Here is a 19,210-nt window from a genome sequence, read left to right as displayed (position 1 = left end):
AGTCTGCATTAAAAGGAACACGATTTCAGTCCATTGAAGCTGTGAAAGAAAAAGCGGCACGCGTCATGCAGGAGCTCACAGAAAAAGACTTCCAGCACTGTTTCTGGACAATGGTAAATTCGCATGGAGCGATGTAGGGATAGGGGAGGGGTGTATATTGAAGGTGGATAATAACTAAATATGTTTAAATTTAAAATAAAATGTTTTACAGCAATAGTCTCGTTATTTAATAGCCACACCTTGTATTGTCTGTAACGAGAGAACACTGTCCTCAAAATGGTGTAAAAAAAGAAGGTAGTAGGGTTGGGGGAAATGTTTAACAGAAAATTAATTCATGGTACATGTTGTAAAAAGTTTAACCACGAAGTTTAGAGAGAAAACTCACCCACACATGTATTTCTTGGGTTTTTCCAATCAAGTTAGTACTTGGTTGGATACAGAAGTTGGTACTTTCCGTCTCTCACTGGGAATGGTCGAACTTTTCCTGGTAAAAAGCTTTCTTTTGGAAAGCCAATGATGAAATCAAAGAAAACTGTAATATTTTTCCAGAACCTCATTTAAAAGGAAATCAACTTGTCGTATTTCCTGTGGCACCCTGGGCCAAAGTTCTTGTTTATAAGTTATGCTCTTTTTTTTTTGGATTATTTATCAGTAAAGCTGATCCGTGGACTAATTTTTAAGAATCTATTAAATCTGGTTGATCACAATCAAATAATTGCGTCATGTTAACTCGGACCAATAAAAGTGAACTCCAAATTGGAGGTATCGCAGCAAGTGATGACGTCGCCTCTCGCTTACATGTATGACTCATACCACAATACATTCCCTGTAGCCTGATCTCATGATCTAATGATGCAATAACCCAAGGTGAGTAGGAGAATTTAAAGTGTGTTTAGCCTGGGAAGGCTGGCCCACAGAATAGTGGTGGCTAAGCTAGCGGACGGAGATGTATTGTGATACGAGATTTGATTTCCGATTTTGGGATTCCTTCAAGGTATGTTTCAAAGTATTTTGTAGTCGCTTTGCTTCAAGAAACTTGACCAGGTACTTGGACTTCTAAGCTATGGTGGAAAACTGTTCACTAGCTTTTCACGACTTTCTCTTAGTACTATTCTGTACTCACCAAATTTTCTCTGAACTCCAGAGAGAGAAAAAAAAAAGCACTATTCAACAGCACCAAGTTATAGTTTTTTGTCTGTTATACTTCAAGTATTATCAAGAGCCGTCAGTCCCTTATGGAGTACCCAGGTGTGTCTAGTCGTAATGACACGTCTCCGTAACAGCACGCTACAGAATACTACGGTAGTAAACTTATTGAACGTACTACCAGGTACCAGGCAGTACCCCGTAGCCACGGACATCTGCAACTCTGACCTTTGCTACTCGACTATACGATCGGTAGTACAATCCCTCATGCCTTCATGCTTCTCCAATGGAAACTATTGACTTATTTCCTCTGTCAAAATCTAATCCACCCGAGCATTTAATTTGAAGAAAAAAAAAATTACGTCATCACTCGTACGACTTTTTCTAAGTATTGTTCTCTTAGAGTTCTAACTCATTAATCTTCAAAACTCGGAAAGATTCTCCCAAATAATTTTTTTGGGGGGAAATTTTCGGAACCATTTCCGGGAAAATGACCACTTCTCATTAAATAAAGTGGTACTTCCGGTAGCGGAAGTTTAACAATACCTTTAAACGAGTCTGCGCCTTGTATTAAACAGGGTGAACCAGTAAGAAATGTCCATAGGCCTACTGCGTGTAGTACATCTAAAATGGAGTTCAATGACGTATTGGCCAACTACAAATTTTCCACTGTTCTTGAGTGACGTCACTTTAAATTTTTTATCCTAACATTTTCTCAAATATTTCAGTAAGATCAGAAGTAAATGTTTAAAGTGCAATTTGTAACCTTTGACTTCCTTATTTTAAGACAATCTACTTTTTAAAAATTGACTACTGGTCCATCTAAAAAGAGTTTTCGATGAATTAAACACCTTGATAAATAGGATGAAAAAATAAATGCTAGTTTTCAGTCGTGATACATTTATTATGCCGAGCTTTCGACCTAGGGACTAGGTCATCTTCAGGGCTAGTTTACAAAGTAATATTTTACAACATTTCAGGGTTGGTGTGTCTTCTGTCTTGTCTGTTCATGGACGTCGAAAGGTCGAAAGCTTGGCAGAATAAATGTATCACGACTGAAACTGGCATTTATTTTTCCAACCTATTGAAACTATGAATCAGTCACCAAAAGTAATGAACAACACCTTGATAAACTAACACTGTTGAGTGCTCTTGAACACGTTTTCTTGTAAAACAAAACGTAATTTCTCATACGAAGATAAAAAAGGAATCCTGGAAAATGATATACCGTTAGAAAGTCCACAGACAAGAAAACTTTTACAGAAAAGTGCCAGCACCTAGGTCTGATAATGATCACATAAGGGCCTAATGAGTTTTTTCTTAAAAATGTTCGATTACTTTTATTTTTTCCAGTATCCAGGAGGAAGATTGAGCCTGTTTAGAAAAATAATTTATGCTTCAAAATGGTGTCAATTTTCTAGAAAATTTATCTGTCTTTCTAACCGTGTTATCAGAATCGAATTCGGACTAAAACTTTCTGAGTAATAACGCAAAAAAAGTAATGTTTTTAGAAAAAAAAAAAATTCAAAGTGACGTCACTCAAGAACAGTGGAAAATATGAAGTTGGCCAATACGTCATTGAACTCCACTTTAGATGTACTACACACAGTAGACCTATGGACATTATTTACTGGTTCACCCTGTATAGAAAATAGCACTTTAGATGGTTACCTTCACCCACCTCTTTTCTCAGATTTACCCATAATCCGTTTACATTTCCTCTTTCGTAGGTACTTCTTTTCAGTTCATTATCCGATGATGCTTTAGTATTGTTTTAAGGCGAGAGAACATGATCTGAAGGGAACAAAGAACAATAACGGAAGACAGCATGGGCGCAAAGATCTGGACTCCTGATATCTGATATCGGCCATGGTCAACTAAATTTTATTTATTGAAGACGCATAGATTCCCCCCCCCCTCCACCCGGTAGTTCTCAGCGATAGAGTAATGTACTGTAGCGGCACCAACTTAGAATGAAGTTGCAGTCTCAGTGAGCGTGGTCTTCTATGTCAAATTGGCTGGTTAGCTTAACAGAGCTTAGAGTTAAGTATGTTACCATTTCCATGTTATAGACCACATTCATAATAATTAATGCTAACCTGAAGAAGTAATTAGATTAGTTTTATCGTTGATATGTAAAGAACATTCGCCTAGTTAAACAGTGCATACATAATTAGGTGCTTAGAGGTAGCGAGGTGTTCACTATTGTTGTTACACAAGAAGCAACTTTGTAACTATTGATCTTGTCTTTATATATGAGTGCATAAAACGTGCTATATCCATTGTTTTCATTTTTCTTCTGTGATTAGATAGATAGAGCAATGTCTACTAAGTACTCAGGGAGCTGATTAGAGGTAGTCTCCGGTAAGAGCCGACTGAATTCCTCGGTGGTCGGCTTAAAATTAAATATTCAGAATTTTTCAATTGATTCAATTAAATTGCAAATTTAGTTTAAATCACTTTGGACGATTAAATTTTTTTAATTGAATCAAAATTTAAGGGATTCAATTTTTATAACCACAACTTTGCCAATGGTTGGACCAGCATCAGGTCAATGCATCTTCATTCTGTCTAGCTGGTGCATCATCTACATCTACGTATAATACTACTTTTCTGAAACTTGGCACCTTCATTCTACCCAATACAAATTGTAGAAAGTACTTGGAGAAGTGGGAAAAACTTTTGAAATATCTTCTCTCACTCTCTATTGCTCCCTTTCTGATCCCTAAAGATCACTCTCCAAAAATTGTGTGGTTGACTCCCTTTGTCCTCATCTCAATATGTTGTTGAGGACATTAGTTGAAGATTATTGCAATCCCGGTCTTTGGAATAAGTTCCGATGACGTCTCTATTGATGTATCGCTGGAGCTATTGTTTGGGCGAGTGCACCATGATCAATAGGATTTTTTTGTCATGGAAACCTGTAAAACAAATAGCTATGGTAGATAGTTTATTGAAGGAGTAACAAGTAATACTTTTAGCTTCCCAAGTGTTACCAGCTCACGTAAAACGCTGGATAAATGAGGAATAAAACACATCCCCTTTATCCGCGTTGAGTATAACCAAGTAGGTGCAAAAAGTTGAAAAAGAAGGTTACATTAAAGGTAGTATACGCCTACTTTATAAGTGGCAAGTCAATCCAAGGTTGGTTCAATTTAACGTAGAGTAATTACAGTAATATATGCATAATTCTGAAACAATTATTCACTAATTACCTGAGCCATGTAGCCTTATGTAAGACCTTTCTAGTCCAGGAACGTCCAACAAAACGAGATTCTACCAGAGTGGAATAGCAAAGGTGAAGAAGTTGCTCAAATTACTTACTTCACTAACATAGAGATGTGAAGTAGATAGATTGACAAAATAATAGACTAATAGTAATGAGGTAAATAGTAAATGTAATGAGGTAAAAAATAAGTTAAATTTGAGTGTAAGGTGGACCTATGTAAGTCTAGTGAGTTGTCAACATGGTTAAATGTGAGTGTAAGGTGGTCTAGTATAAGTCTTAGTATAAATCTCTAACATGGTTAAATGTTAGTGTAAGGTAAACCTATATAGGTCTAGTGAATCTCTAACATGGTTAAATGTTAGTGTAAGGTAAACCTATATAGGTCTAGTGAATCTCTAACATGGTTAAATGTGAATGTAGAAACTGCATTTATGTTTACAGACATTGCCGCTAGAGTTCTCCAATCGGATGGAGTGTAAAGTAAGCTTACAGCCTATTTAATGGCGGTTTACCAGGCTACAGTATGCCCATTTCTCTTAGGTCTATTTCACGATTAAACAATATAAATTCTCAACTTTTTTGATTCTGTTAACGATAATTGAGTAAAACATGAGGTATCATACCAAAAGAAATATTATTTATCGTATTTTTAAAGAGATTTTTTTTTCTTGCTTAAATGGAAAGTTTATCAAATACCTATGGGAGAAATGTTTGGGAAAAAATTTTTAAATTAATTATTTCATTGAAATTATTACGTTTAAAGTATTGGCCAATCACAGCGTAGTAGGGTTGCAGTCTGTGGGCGGGTCACGCCCACCTCTACTGTAGTCACGCCCCGTCCAATGGAAACCACTTTATGGGTGGATCCAGAGCATACTAACAATGGTGCTGCAATACCTTTCACTTATTTTTCTAAATCTTTTATTTTCTCATTTTCTATTAACTTTTTTTTTGTTATTTTAGAAAATATATTAATCTTACATAGATATTGAGAAATAATCTAACAAATTATACGTAAAAGAATCATTCTCAATTTTCAATGAATTTTTTATTAAGTTAAGATCGTTTTTGAATAGTTTTCGCCAATATTCGACAGTTTCACTTTACTTTCTCATGAAAAGAATCTCGCACGAACACTCACATGACTTTTTCTTACCATAATTTACGAATATAATTGAATTTTATTGTAACTAAGAATTGCATAATAAAAAGAAAAAAGAGATCAAATTAATAATAATGTTGATAGATTGCGACACATTCCCTCTGAACCAAACTATTAATTGAGCTATAATTACAAGCCAAACTGACATTTAGTTTAAGTACACCATTAGATCAGTTTCAATTGAATCCGTTTGGCAAATTCTTAGTAAATTACAGGAAAAGCCTTCCTTTAAAACTGCACTTCCGGTGTATTGGTTTTCCTTCTTCTTGGAAGTTTGGTTAGAGATTTAATAATTAAATACTTGAAGGTAGTAAAACCTTCAAATATTTAAAAAAGGAAGTTTAGAAAACCTTATATAACCTCCCTAAGTAAATAAAGTTGTTTAGAAAAAACGATTGTTATAAATTTAATATTTCTAAATGTTTATAATGTGTAAACAAAGTTTAAAAAAAATAATCGATTTTCTAATTAATCGCTTACTTTCTGTACACTTCTCCCATAATGAGATCAGCTGGTTCTCTTCAAATTGTGAACATTAGTTATCTATTAAATCGTTTTAATATTTTATAGTTGTTATGGTGGTCCATTTCCTGGGAATGGCACTTGGACGGAAGTCCCTCTATCTCTCTCTCTTTCACTCAAAAGAGTCCTTTTATGAAGTGGGCCAATGTTCAGGGAAAGTGAAAGAGTTGTTTCTCGGAAAACTCTCATAAACACGGAAAAATCGATTCAGTAAAGAGGCTTTTCCGGTTTTTCCCCGAAAATCTCTGGTTGCAATGAATTTTTATAATGAACTAAGTACACACAGTAAAAGTTAACCACCTGTAGTATCATCCTAAGTCATCCAAATTTTGATTGATTTAACAAAGTCCAAGGTTATAGTGTGATCAATAAAGTTGATTAGTTGATTAGACAAACGAACTATGTACAGACGGGAAATAAGAGAGTTACGGTGCTGCACTTAGTGTGTTAATACATTATAAGCAGTAAGTATTGTGCCTTGCACACAAATGGGCACCATAGTCAATACAAAAAAATGGCCGGCTTCCTTTTTTGTATAGTGAAGACAGACAGACAGAGATAATGACAGAGAGGTCATGCTCTGTTGGACATACCGCATTGTTCTTCCAATGAACGACCGTCCGTCCCGGTCCACCTGTCCTCCACTAAGTAATTCTAATGTTTGGGATTACATTTGAAAAAAATGAATTCATCATTTGGCACCTATTTTTCTCACCATTAACGGTCTTAATAGATGTTGATGATGACAGCTGTAAGTAGATTATGCTTCTCTTAATAAATACCTAATTAGCGGAAGTAGTGTAATAGTAGCGAACTTTTGATCTTGGGCTTTAACCGGAAACATAGGTTTTGTGGTTTTCCTTGATGGGCAAAACTGTTTTTAGTGAACCTTGTGTGAAATATAGTGCTTAAATGTCATATTATTATTTTTTAAAAGATTTAAGGCGCGTCAACATCTAAGGTTATTGGCGCCCGGAGCTTTTTCCAGTGCACTGCCGGCCTCCGGACAGTGTTCTCTCGTTACAGACAACACTGTCCATCACCGGACAGTGAGCTGTAAGAAGCTCCTAGGAAGAGAAAATCTAAGGGTCTGCAGCTGGATTCGAACCCGGGACCTCCAAATCGCTAACCGCATAGCTAATCCCTTTTCTTTTGTTATTATTACTATTATTATTATTACTATTATTATTACCTCTTGGCTGGAGGACCACGGTCTTAGTCTGGCAACACAGAAGACAGAAATAGTTCTACTCACAAGGAGACATATTCCCACGAGAGTGCATGTTTGCGTAACTGACGAAACGATTGTCACCAGCAGCGCGGTCAAGTATCTAGGGATTCGCCTGGATACTAAACTCTCGATTTGGGAGCAGATCAGGAACTCCTCTTCGGTGAAAGCTGCGAAGGTGACACCGGCTGTGGACTTTTTACAAAATCTCGTTGAAACTAAGACAATATCCGCTCGTTACCTTCGTGATAGTTTTAGCACGTTTAGCACATTTACTCAACAGAATTTCAAGTAAACTGCGAATGCCGTTGCATAAATTGTGAACTAGAGTAGTAGTACTGAAAAACCGGAAATCGTGTGAGGGACTGCACAAGTTTTTCTATTTAATTTTTCCAATTAGCAGCGTAAATATCCTTGTGATTTTCAGATCAACTGAATCCAAAAATTGTCGTTAAATATCAATATACAGGTTTCGTGACCGTAAATTGTTAAACTTAGGATTCAAGATTGGCGAGGAATCGGTCCAAATAAAAAGCAAACTCGTCTTCTTGCCAACGTTTCGAACAAATATATTGTCCTCTTCAGGGCGTGGCTATGCAGGTTGGTTTCAGTTACTGAAACTGATTCTCTGATACAGAACACGCCCAAAAATTCATCCAAAAATTGTCGCGCTAAAAGCAGTTCAAATTTGTGACCAAAAAAGCAAAAAATTGATTTTACCAATAAATCATGTATTTTTACCGGAAGTGACTAATATGTTATTCATTTAGACTTCCTGTTTCATAATTCTACTTTTTTTTTTACTTCTTCCTTTTTACATTATTAGGTGTTTTTGAGTCACGTATAAAATGTTTTAAAGAGAATTCAAATAAGTGTGATAAGTACGTAATAAATTCAACATGGTTCGCTGTTATTAATAGTCTCTTATCAGATAAAATGTTTCAAGATGGGGGTAAACATGAACGTTAGTTCTCCGGAAACACAAGTGTTACTCGTATATCAGCCGTCCGATACAGATATGTGTCTCTGGGTAAGTTGTTTTTTTTTGCTTTATTGAACCAATCAGACGGTTTTAAATTTTGGGGGGGGCTACTCCTTTTTTTTACGTCAAAAACTCATCGAAAACCGCACAGAAAGCTCAAACTTAAAACTTCTCGCTTAAGTGTTATCTCCATGTAAAAGAATGTTTGTTTGTACACAAACTCAAGTTGTTATCAAGAAGAAATAGCAGCAAGTTACAAGTTTCAAAAATTGTTTAGAATTACCAGAGATGTATGTTTTTTGACTTACGTAGTCGACGAAGCGCCACCACCCTCCGACCCCCTGCAAGATGGCGCACAATACTCGGTAAATGTCACCCCACATCAATTCAATCTGTCCCTCCCAACCAGCCGTAGATATGCGTAGAAATTTCGATGAATAGCTAAAGATTGGCCCAGTTTCAACAAGAAAAAATCTACGTGATCTTAATCACGAAATAGTATTCCTGACATACCATGACGTAACAATATAGACAGTGGAGATTAATGCAATAACTTTTACGTAACATTTAATGCATCAAAACTGTTGATCGACTTCTATTAGTTCAGTAGGCCATTTCAACATGTAATCACACGAGAAGTGTCTTAATTGATGAAGGGGTTTATCGCCAATATGTTGGTACAAATCTGGGAGGCAGCCTCTTTTACTAACATTAAAAGGAAAAATTATTATTGGTTTATTTCTTTTTTAAATGATTAAAGGCACGTCAACATATGAGGTTATTGGCGCCCGGAACTTTTTTTTCAGTGCACTGTACGGCCTCCGGACAGTGAGCTGTAAGAAGCTCCTAGGAAGAGAAGGATTTGCTAATAATAAGCTATTATTATTATTATTGAGGTACTGAGGCCTTGTAGCTTTTCCCAGTGTACTTCCGGCTTCCGGTCAGTGTTCTCTCGTTGCAGACAACAATGTCCATCACCAGAAAGTGAGCTATCAGTAGCTCCTACGAAGAGAAGGATTTGCTAAGAGCTTATTGAGCTAATCTTTTCCCTTGATTATATTATTAATATACAGGGTGAACCAGTAAGTATTGTCCATAGGCCTACTGTTGTAGTACATCTAAAGTGGAGTTCAATGACGTATTCGCCAACTTCAGATCTTGAGTGACGTCACTTTTAATTTTTTTTCTAAACTCATTACTTTTTTCCAATAAAAATGTTATTACTCAGAAAGTTTTAATCCGAATTCGATTCTGATGACACGGCTAGAAAGACAGATAAATTTTCTAAAAATTGACACCATTTCGAAGCATAAGCTATTCTCCAAACAGCCTAAATCTTCCTCCTGGATACTGGGATAATAAAAGTAATCGAAAATTTCATTAAGAAAACTCATTAGGCCCTTATGTGATCATTATCAGACCTAGGTGCTGGGCACTTTTCTTTAAAAGTTTCCTTGTTTAATGGGCTTTCAAACATTATATCATTTTCCAGAATTCCTTTTATCTTCGTATGAGAAATTACGTTTGTTTTACCAGAAAACGTGTTCACGAGCACTCAACAGTGTTAGTTATCAAGTTGTTTAATTCATTGAAAACTCTTTTAGATGGACTAGTAGTCAATTTTTAAAAAGTCGATTGTCTTAAAATAAGGAAGTCAAAGGTTACAAATTGCACTTTAAACATTTACTTCTGATCTCACTGAAATATTTGTGAAAATGATATACCGTATAAAGTGACGTCACTCAAGAACAGTGGGAAATATGAAGTTGGCGAATGTCGTCATTGAACTCCACTTTAGATGTTCTACATACAGTTGCAGCTGTGGACATTGACTTACCCAGTATACATGGGTTCACCCAGTATACATGGGCACAACACTATATTACAAAGTTAGCTTTTTTCAGAGGGAAGCCTGACCGATCCTCTCTCTCAATAAATCTCTCTAAAGTGACAAATCAAATTCTACTGGAAAATAGTTTCTTATTAAAAAAATGAAGGTAGGCTAAGTTTAAAGGAAATCTTTTGAACCAGTTTTCGAGAAAAATCGTGAAAATAGAAAAAACTTTTCTGGAAAGTGGTAGTTCCGGTGTTCCAGTTTGACCTAGAACACCTTATTGTGGCATCCGCTAAGATAGGAAACATCATCGTAACTGTCAACCGTGATCTGTCTTATTTTACTCACACAAACACATAGCACGTGCTATTAAAACCACTTTCATTCAAACTCTCGAGACCACAAAACCTGGATATCCCCAGGTTTGATTGAAAATCAGCTGGCTTACAAAAATCTCCTCTGAGTTGGGTAAGAGAAGAGGTAAGACTGACTGCTGCTACTGCTGCTGCGCGGGTGAATATCAGTAATAGAAAGGTGTGTTTATTACCTACCAAGCAATCTCAGATAACCTAGATCATTGAAATACGGGATCACATTGTGTTTCTTCTTTTTTTGGAGTAACAATGCACAGCTGCATTCATTGCATGCAAGAACTTAACCCTGGTGGCCCTCCCGCCCAGACATTGATATTGAGTCCGCCAGTGACCCACATTCGTAATTTACGTCCTCCCCCCCTCTCTCCATCTGGTTGGTTCGTCTGTCTGTTCAACAAGTTGTAAAAATGTAAGTAAATTTCAGCTTTCTAAACTACCAAGTTAGAGAGAGAGGATAAACTAAGTCCATCGGACGTCTTTTTTCCTATAAAGGAAGTTGCCAGGCCACACTGAAGTATAGTTTTTTTTTTTTCTATCCATTACTTCCGTTAAATTATTTCCTATTAAATATTTGTCGTGCACCATCATCTTTCTTATTCTCAGCACGATAGTTTATCAATTGCAATTATTTTTATTTGCCATAAAAGGAGAAAATAAAATGTAGGCCACTCGTACGATATATTTTAAAATACCTATTTCCGACATTTTTCTGCTTTCTCTACTAAGTATTATTGCATTGTCTGGTATTTCCACTTTTCAACCGGACATATCTATTTCGAAGTCTCGTGATTGGTTTTTAGAAATTAGGTGTGTGTGTGTGTGTGTGTGACTTTTTCGATATCGATTGGGTTCGATCAAGCGAATTGACTGCTACAGATTGAATTCCCACCACCGGAAGTGACACTATACACAAACGATGTTTCACTCGCCAAAGAGATTGTTTTTACTCAAAAGTACCTCCTTCGCTTTTTCTCTGAACTTCATTTATAGATCATCCATTTTAGTACCTATAATGTAAATTTTTGGTAATACATTTTGGTATTCGTAGTAAGTTACTACGATTGTATAAAAAAGAAAGAGGAAGTCGTTTTGTGATTGTTCAAAGCAGATTTTGTATTCTCTCGGTCAGCTGTTAAAATACGATATCAGCTGGCGTTAAAGTATCCATGTGGTAATTTGTTTGCACATATTGCACGTAATCAGCTGTGAAATTGTTAAAATATTCACGTGAAAGTATGTTAGTGAAAGTATTTCTAATTAGGTTTCGTAATTTTCCCTTTTTTAATAACTAATTATATATTAAAAAAAAGTTATTAAATAATAATTCGTTAGGTAATTGATCAAGTGAACAGCGAGAATAGCCTGTACTAATCTAGGCAATTGTACGGTACCGAATTATTGGTATAGCCTTGAAGTGGCCCTCTCTCCCCTCAATCTTTCTCAACAAGCATTCCGCTTTTATTGCGGGGGGCCTTTTTGTTACCCCCTTTCTAATGAGAAATTTATTCTCTCATAATTTTAGTTTTATTACTGTCCGTATGTTACATGTCTGTGACTTGTTTTCTCGTATTTTTTTGTTTAACAGCAGAAACAGCACATTTGGGTTACAGCGTGTACTGGGTTCCCAAGCGGAGATCCCTAGGGATTTCCTCTTTCTTGAGGGCTAACTGTCCTGTGATGGACCCTGTACTGTGTGCAATGAGAGAACACTGACCGGAGGCCGGCAGTGCAACTGAAAAAAAAGCTCCGGGTGCTAATGACAAAAGATGAAGACGTGCACCTTAAATAACGCACTCTGGTAGTGCTGGAGGGTGTTCCTTTCCAGGTTATTCTGCATTCCGTGAATCCCTTGAAGAATGGGTTTTTAAATAAGGGTTTCTTTACTTACAGAAAAAAAAAAAATTCTCGATTTTCTCGAGAGTAGTTTTCTTGGTACTGCAAACCTTCTTTTCTGGAGGAAAAAAATCTTTAGCTTCTGAGAAAATGAATGATTACTATTTATTATTCAAAATCATTTTAAGCACCTTGTTCACCATCACCATTGTTCACCTGTGTCATGGAACACTAAAATTCCTTTTGAATAAGGAGTACAGTCTAAGCTAGAGAACAGGTGTACACTACAAGTTTGCACATCTAATTATGTAAAAATTATACATAAGGCGCCACGGTAGTTGAGCGGTTAAGAGGCTAGATCCGCAAAGCTAAGATGTATTGCGGTACTAGTCTATATACCCAATGGTTAATATGAGAAATTTATAGTAAAGTATGTTTGGCGGTTATAGGCTAGACCTGCAAAGCTAAGATGTATAGTGGTACTAGTCTATATTCCCAACGGTTAATATGAGAAATTTATAGTAAAGTAAGTTAGGCGGTTATAGGCTAGACCCGCAAAGCTAAGATGTATTGTTGGTTTAGTGGGTTCGATTCCCCCAGTCTAGGCCTTGGATTTTATTTAATGGTTAATAAAAGAAATTTATAGTAAAGTATGTTTGCTAGTCGCCTCCGTCCACCACAACTAATTGGTAGTTGGACGTAAAGCTAGCCTGAAAAAATTGGCGATTACTTTACTTTACTTCTTTACAGGTTACACTACAAGCTTGCACATCTAATTATGTAAAAATCATACATTTAAAGATATCATCGTCAGATTGGTCGTTATCCTGAATGAAATGGCCCCCCACGGCTGTCCATGAATTAGCTTTAATTACTTTACGGAATTTGACTTTGTCACGCGATTTCCGTGGCGTTATGATAAATTCTGTTCACTGTAATCTTCTTAATGTTTTTCACGTTATTAAAAAAGAAAAATACGTAATTTAGGCAATACACTACTTTTCTGATTTCTTTCTCCTTTTTTTTGTTTTTTTGTTTTTGAGTCATTGAGGACCCCCGAAAAGTTGTTCAAAATAAATGTTTGCATTAAAGATTGAATAAGATAATAAGATACTCGTAGTTCCATCTCCTCTATTTTAGTAGAAGGTAGTTAAGGTTTGGGTTTGTCAAGGATGATAAAAGAGTAGAATATGTCTCCATAATGTTTTCGAAAGTTTGATGTCAATAAAAATGTGAAATGTGTTGTTATGAGCTTGGGTTTCCAAGTTTTTGTTGCACACATTAACTTATTACTAGCGTAACTTACGGGTATTGTTAGTGTTTAGGTGTCACTGTAAAATGTGTTTCCATGATCCCCCCTCCACCAAAAAAAAAAGAGTTTAGTTTACTGGCCTCAACGTGGTAAAGGTTATTCCAACGCTAGAACCCCCCCCCCCATTTTGTTAACTGGACATTAGCTCAAGAGTTGTTGAAGAACACATTAAGGCTAAAAAGAATTTCCATGCTACGAGCAATGTCATTTTTTGGGTTGGGGCTTTTTATAGTCTCAGGAAGAAAATTAGGAAAGGAAATGCCACCATTGTTGCCCCCCCACGTTCTTCCTACGTATTTGGGTTCTTTTATGAGCCGCTTAAAATGTGGGACTGAAGGAGGTAAAGCCACGGATTTCGCTCCAAGCAATCGTCGTAGAGATCCATTGGCTGGCTGTGTACTGCAGATGATAAGATTACATTGTCGGCTAATTTGGTGGAGGCGATCAAATTGGCAAACGAGAAAAAAGCGAGAGAGAGGAGAGCCGATGGAGTGATTTTTCCAGCAGATTTATTCAAAAATTATCCTGTAGTGAAATTGCGCAGTATCTTCGATTAATTGGAATATCCTCATAATTGATTGTGGGTTGTGAACAGAGCACAGGAGGGGAGTAGAGAGGAGACCTTGAGATGTCAAGGCCATGTGGTGATCACGGTAGTCAAGGATGTTCAGACCAACGCTCAAAACAATGAGTTCCAGTTCCCCTTATCAGCCATAGAATCTCAGCCTTCTCTAAACAAAGTTAGTTTCCACGGTTTTCCTCAGCATCCTTCTAGATCGATCTGTTAAAACCGAGATACTAAGTTATATATATCTCATTACGCCCATTTCATTTTCCCAGGGAAAATCGTTCAAATAAAAGGTTTCAAACTATAACAAGCTTTGCAGGAAAAGTGTTTAATTAAAAGAAGAGAAAACCCGTTCTTACAAATGATTAAATAAATAGTATTTAATGCAACTCGGAATTATACCAATTATATACATTGGTAGGGCTAGTTGTTATCTACAATTGTGTAGAGTTTCGTTAAATTTTGAACAGTAGAAATCGAGATATAATGGTTTAAAGTTTGGTGGTCTTTAAGTTTGGTAAAATTTCAACTTACGATATCTCTTCTTCTAAACAAGCTAGAACGTTCATATTTTATACATTTGTAGAGCTAGTGGTTATCTACGATTGTATAGAATTTCGTTAAATTTTGAACAGTAGAAATCGAGATATAATGATTTAAAGTTTGGTGATCTTTAAGTTTGGTAAAATTTCAACTTACGATATCTCTTCTTCTAATCAAGCTAGAACGTTAATATTTTATACATTTGTAGAGCTAGTTGTTATCTACAATTGTATAGATTTTCGTTAAATTTTGTACAGTAGAAATCGAGATATAATGATTTAAAGTTTGGTGGTCTTTAAGTTTGGTAAAATTTCAACTTACGATATCTCTTTTTCTAAACAAGCTAGAACGTTCATATTGTATACATTTGTAGAGCTAGTTGTTATCTACAATTGTATAGAATTTCGTTAAATTTTGAACAGTAGAAATCGAGATATAATGATTTAAAGTTTGGTGCTCTTTAAGTTTGGTAAAATTTCAACTTACGATATCTCTTTTTCTAAACAAGCTAGAACGTTCATATTGTATACATTTGTAGAGCTAGTGGTTATCTACAATTGTATAGAATTTCGTTAAATTTTGAACAGTAGAAATCGAGATATAATGATTTAAAGTTTGGTGATCATTAAGTTTCGTTAAATTTCAACTTACGATATCTCTTCTTCTAAACAAGCTAGAACGTTCATATTTTATACATTTGTAGAGCTAGTGGTTATCTACAATTGTATAGAATTTCGTTAAATTTTGAACAGTAGAAATCGAGATATAATGGTTTAAAGTTTGGTGGTCTTTAAGTTTGGTAAAATTTCAACTTACGATATCTCTTTTTCTAAACAAGCTAGAACGTTCATATTGTATACATTTGTAGAGCTAGTTGTTATCTACAATTGTATAGAATTTCGTTAAATTTTGAACAGTAGAAATCGAGATATAATGATTTAAAGTTTGGTGGTCTTTAAGTTTGGTAAAATTTCAACTTACGATATCTCTTTTTCTAAACAAGCTAGAACGTTCATATTGTATACATTTGTAGAGCTAGTGGTTATCTACAATTGTATAGAATTTCGTTAAATTTTGAACAGTAGAAATCGAGATATAATGATTTAAAGTTTGGTGATCATTAAGTTTCGTTAAATTTCAACTTACGATATCTCTTCTTCTAATCAAGCTAGAACGTTCATATTTTATACACTTGTAGAGCTAGTTGTTATCTACAATTGTATAGATTTACCTTATATTTTTTAGAGTAGGAAGCAAGATAGATGTGTTTTGTAGGATCGTTTTACTGCTGTTATTAAGTTTTTGATTCACCGTTGATGTTATTGATGTCCATTGAAAGTTAATAGTGTTATTTTTAATATCTTTTTGGAGATGCATTTTTGATGTAGATGAAACATGACATTAAAGTTCTCTAGCTATGCTTTCAAGCTAAAACTTGCTGGTCTAAACTGAAACGTATTTAACATTGTTTAAATCCTGTCTTTTCGACTCATTAATCTATTTTTTTTAACTTTTTTATTTGACCAATGAACTGTTTAGTTGACTAATGATCTGTTCAGTGATAAATGACCCTGACTATAACACAAATACTTTGATTACCTTTGGAAAAAAAAAAATCATTTTTTTTTGTTGCTAGATTTTCCGCCACCATGGGTGGACTAAAATTATCTTTTTTCTTGGTTCAAAAAGCTAATTTAGGTTTTGCGTCTTTCTGAAGACGATAGAGTATCTATGGCCGTTGCTATGGAGCTTTCTTTCGCATTCTAGAAACGGATATTGAATTTTCTTTAGGATGTCGCCCGTCGGGTGTGGTGATTTTTATAGTTATGAGAAATAGCTTTTATTACCAATATTATTGTGATTTTTTGTTTAGATAAACTGGAAAAACTTTTCTATGGAATGAAATATTATTTAATTAAAATCAGAATAAAGTTGAATAATTAACGTTCTGTCCAAACTTCGTATGGAGATGATATCATCTCTTAATTAATTTATTAATTTTAAATTATAATTTACAACTTTTCTGTGCACAGATGGATCTGGTTGAAGGCGGGGTGGTGGACATGCGAGATCATCGACATCATCACAGTTCCGAGTCGCCGCCCTTCAATCATCTAGCCAACGACCAGGCCAAGTCGCTCGTCGTACTCCAGGTATAGTACTTAGCGTCTTTTCTTTCTAGACCTTTACCTTTCATTTATTAGAGAGGCACTGTCAACAGCAGTGATAATAGAAATTCGTCTATTTATAGTTAGATAGAGGAACATTATTAGAAAAAGAGGGTTAATAGTGTCGAGAATGTAACTGACCCTAATTTTTTTAAACATCGTTTTTACGCCTCTTTATGGGCAAAAAAAAAATAAATATCCTGCTTTCCATACAGGATGTAGGAGAATGAAGTGACGAAGGAAATGGAAGCTGCAGTGTTGGCCACTAAAAAACATGGTTCCCTCACTCTTAACCGTTTTTGAGGGAACGGCCATTTAGTTCTTTCTTTTCTGATCCGAGGGGTCCTTTAAATTGATAGAAAGATCCTGTGAAAACTCATAATTAAAGATCTACTGGCAATACATAATCTGAAGGGCTTACATGAAGTATTCAGGATCCTCGGGAGGCCCTTACTAAAGGAGAATTAAAATCTGGACTTCCGGTAACTTGGGAGGAGTTAATAATTTCACCGAAGTAAATCCTTACACAGATAAAAGATACTTGAAGAGGTTTTTTGTGCAGTCATTGTTTCACAAATGGTGTTAAAAGGTGAAAGTTCGAGTGGAGACAATGTTGTAAAGCGACTTTAATAAATCTTTCGAACCCGCTGCAAAGATCACCGTGAATTAGAGTAATAAATTCCCTAGTTTTCTACTAAAGGAACGCACAGAAGAAAGTTGCCTCCAATTAAGCCAATCCTTCTGGGAAGTATCTAGATCAAAAGCTCCAGGATTGTCCAGGAATGTCACTCTTAGTGGGAAATATAACCTAAAACAGTGAAATCATAGCTCTTCCTTTGCACTTACTAAGAGGAAGTACTCTAAGAGAAAGTTGGGCAGTCTGTGGTCGGTAACTTCCTTCTCTGATCACATGACTCTGGTTCTCGAATTACTTGATCCGCTTTGCTTGCATAGCTGATGCTGAGCAAGAGTCATTGAGAATCATATTCTGTAACAACGCTAATTTGTTATTATTATTTAGTTTTGTTACCTCTTCTCGACTGGCGTAAGGTATTGGTGCAGATTCTGATTTCACCAGACTAGTTATTCTCAGTACAAAAAAAAATCTTACGTGAACACATACAACTTTATCTTAACTAGAATTCTCGAGGATCACATTTTTAAACTTACACGTACCTCAAAAAAGTTTAAAACGAATTTTTCCGGAAAATTCCAAGTAAAGAGAAAATTTGGAAAGCATTTTCAAAAAAAAAATCTCAAATGAAAAATCTGTTGCAACAAAGATGTACAGTTGGAATAAATAAACTCGAAATTTGGCAAGGCATTTACGTCATATTATCTTTGTAAGACACCTAGAAACATACAATACAAAACTCAGAATATATCAAATAATTTTTGATTATTAGTTTTGGTGCCTGACGTCAAGGAATCCGACAGCTAGCTTTTGGACAAAAACACAAATCTGCCCAAACTATATTTTAATCAATCGTGTTCACAAGTTTTCTAGATTCATCATAGAAAAAGATTCCAAAAGTTTCTTTTGTTTAACTTAGTATTTAATTAAATAGCTTTTCCGGAAAATTTGTATAAAGGCGCCACTTTTTAAGGAGGTTATGGGCCAGCTGAATATAATGCTTGAAAAACCTAACCTACCAATCACGTATAAGTTAGAGAAAGTAATGTTGCACTTGAAGTATAAACTAGTTAATATAAATCGCAAACAGACAGATAGGCAAACAGAACACCTACAATCAGAGTTGGAAAGTTTTGTTTACAATTGCAGGTTACATAATCGAAAGTGTAAGGTTATATTTAGTAGTTAATGTTGCATTAAGTAAACACCACTTTATAACCTCTAACATTATATCTGTATAGATCACTGTGTGGTAGTTAAGTTTTAGGTACCAAAGGTACTTTCTAGTAAATCTACACTGTACTACCTAATGATTCGACTCCAGATTATTTCGATGTAGACTACTATTCTATAAACTAACCATTGGATAATAAAACAACTGCACAATTTTATGTAAGTAATATTTTTTTTTTGGAAATTACTACTGTTTATTGCATCACAGTTAAGTGACAACATAGATTCTGGCCACGATTTAATGATTAAGGAACGTGGTTCATTGACCTAGAAAGTGACCACTTTATACTCGAGAGGTTAGGTGACCGGCTCCTTGTACATGGCCCCGTCCAATGAACGCAAAAAATCACGTGATGCGTATGTTTCTCAGCGCGGGAAATAATTGGTGAGAACCCTGCACAGCAGCGAGATCTGTTGGCCATCGTTTTAAACTTAAAAAAAA

General features: G+C 35.5%; 1 protein-coding gene across 9 annotated transcripts in view; it reads left to right on the top strand.

The window, feature by feature from the left end:
- jvl (javelin-like) overlaps positions 1 to 19,210 on the top strand; it is a 151,695-nt gene that overhangs the window by 111,393 nt on the left and 21,092 nt on the right. For 4 of the 9 annotated variants that reach the window (XM_074129526.1, XM_074129525.1, XM_074129524.1 and 1 more), the window contains exons 1-2: positions 8,231 to 8,317; positions 16,767 to 16,886. In XM_074129526.1, the coding sequence (XP_073985627.1) occupies positions 8,234 to 8,317; positions 16,767 to 16,886 (204 nt within the window). In that variant the 5' untranslated portion in view covers positions 8,231 to 8,233. Of the gene's footprint in view, positions 1 to 896; positions 995 to 8,230; positions 8,318 to 16,766; positions 16,887 to 19,210 lie in introns of those variants that run through there. The other 5 variants (XM_074129528.1, XM_074129532.1, XM_074129529.1 and 2 more) reach the window with 2 other exon arrangements.

The sequence above is a fragment of the Rhodnius prolixus genome, unplaced genomic scaffold (assembly GCF_049639745.1).
Source record: "Rhodnius prolixus isolate KJV_2025 unplaced genomic scaffold, Rpr scaffold_15, whole genome shotgun sequence".
NCBI lineage: Eukaryota > Metazoa > Arthropoda > Insecta > Hemiptera > Reduviidae > Rhodnius > Rhodnius prolixus.
This window is presented reverse-complemented; position numbering and strand designations above follow the sequence as displayed.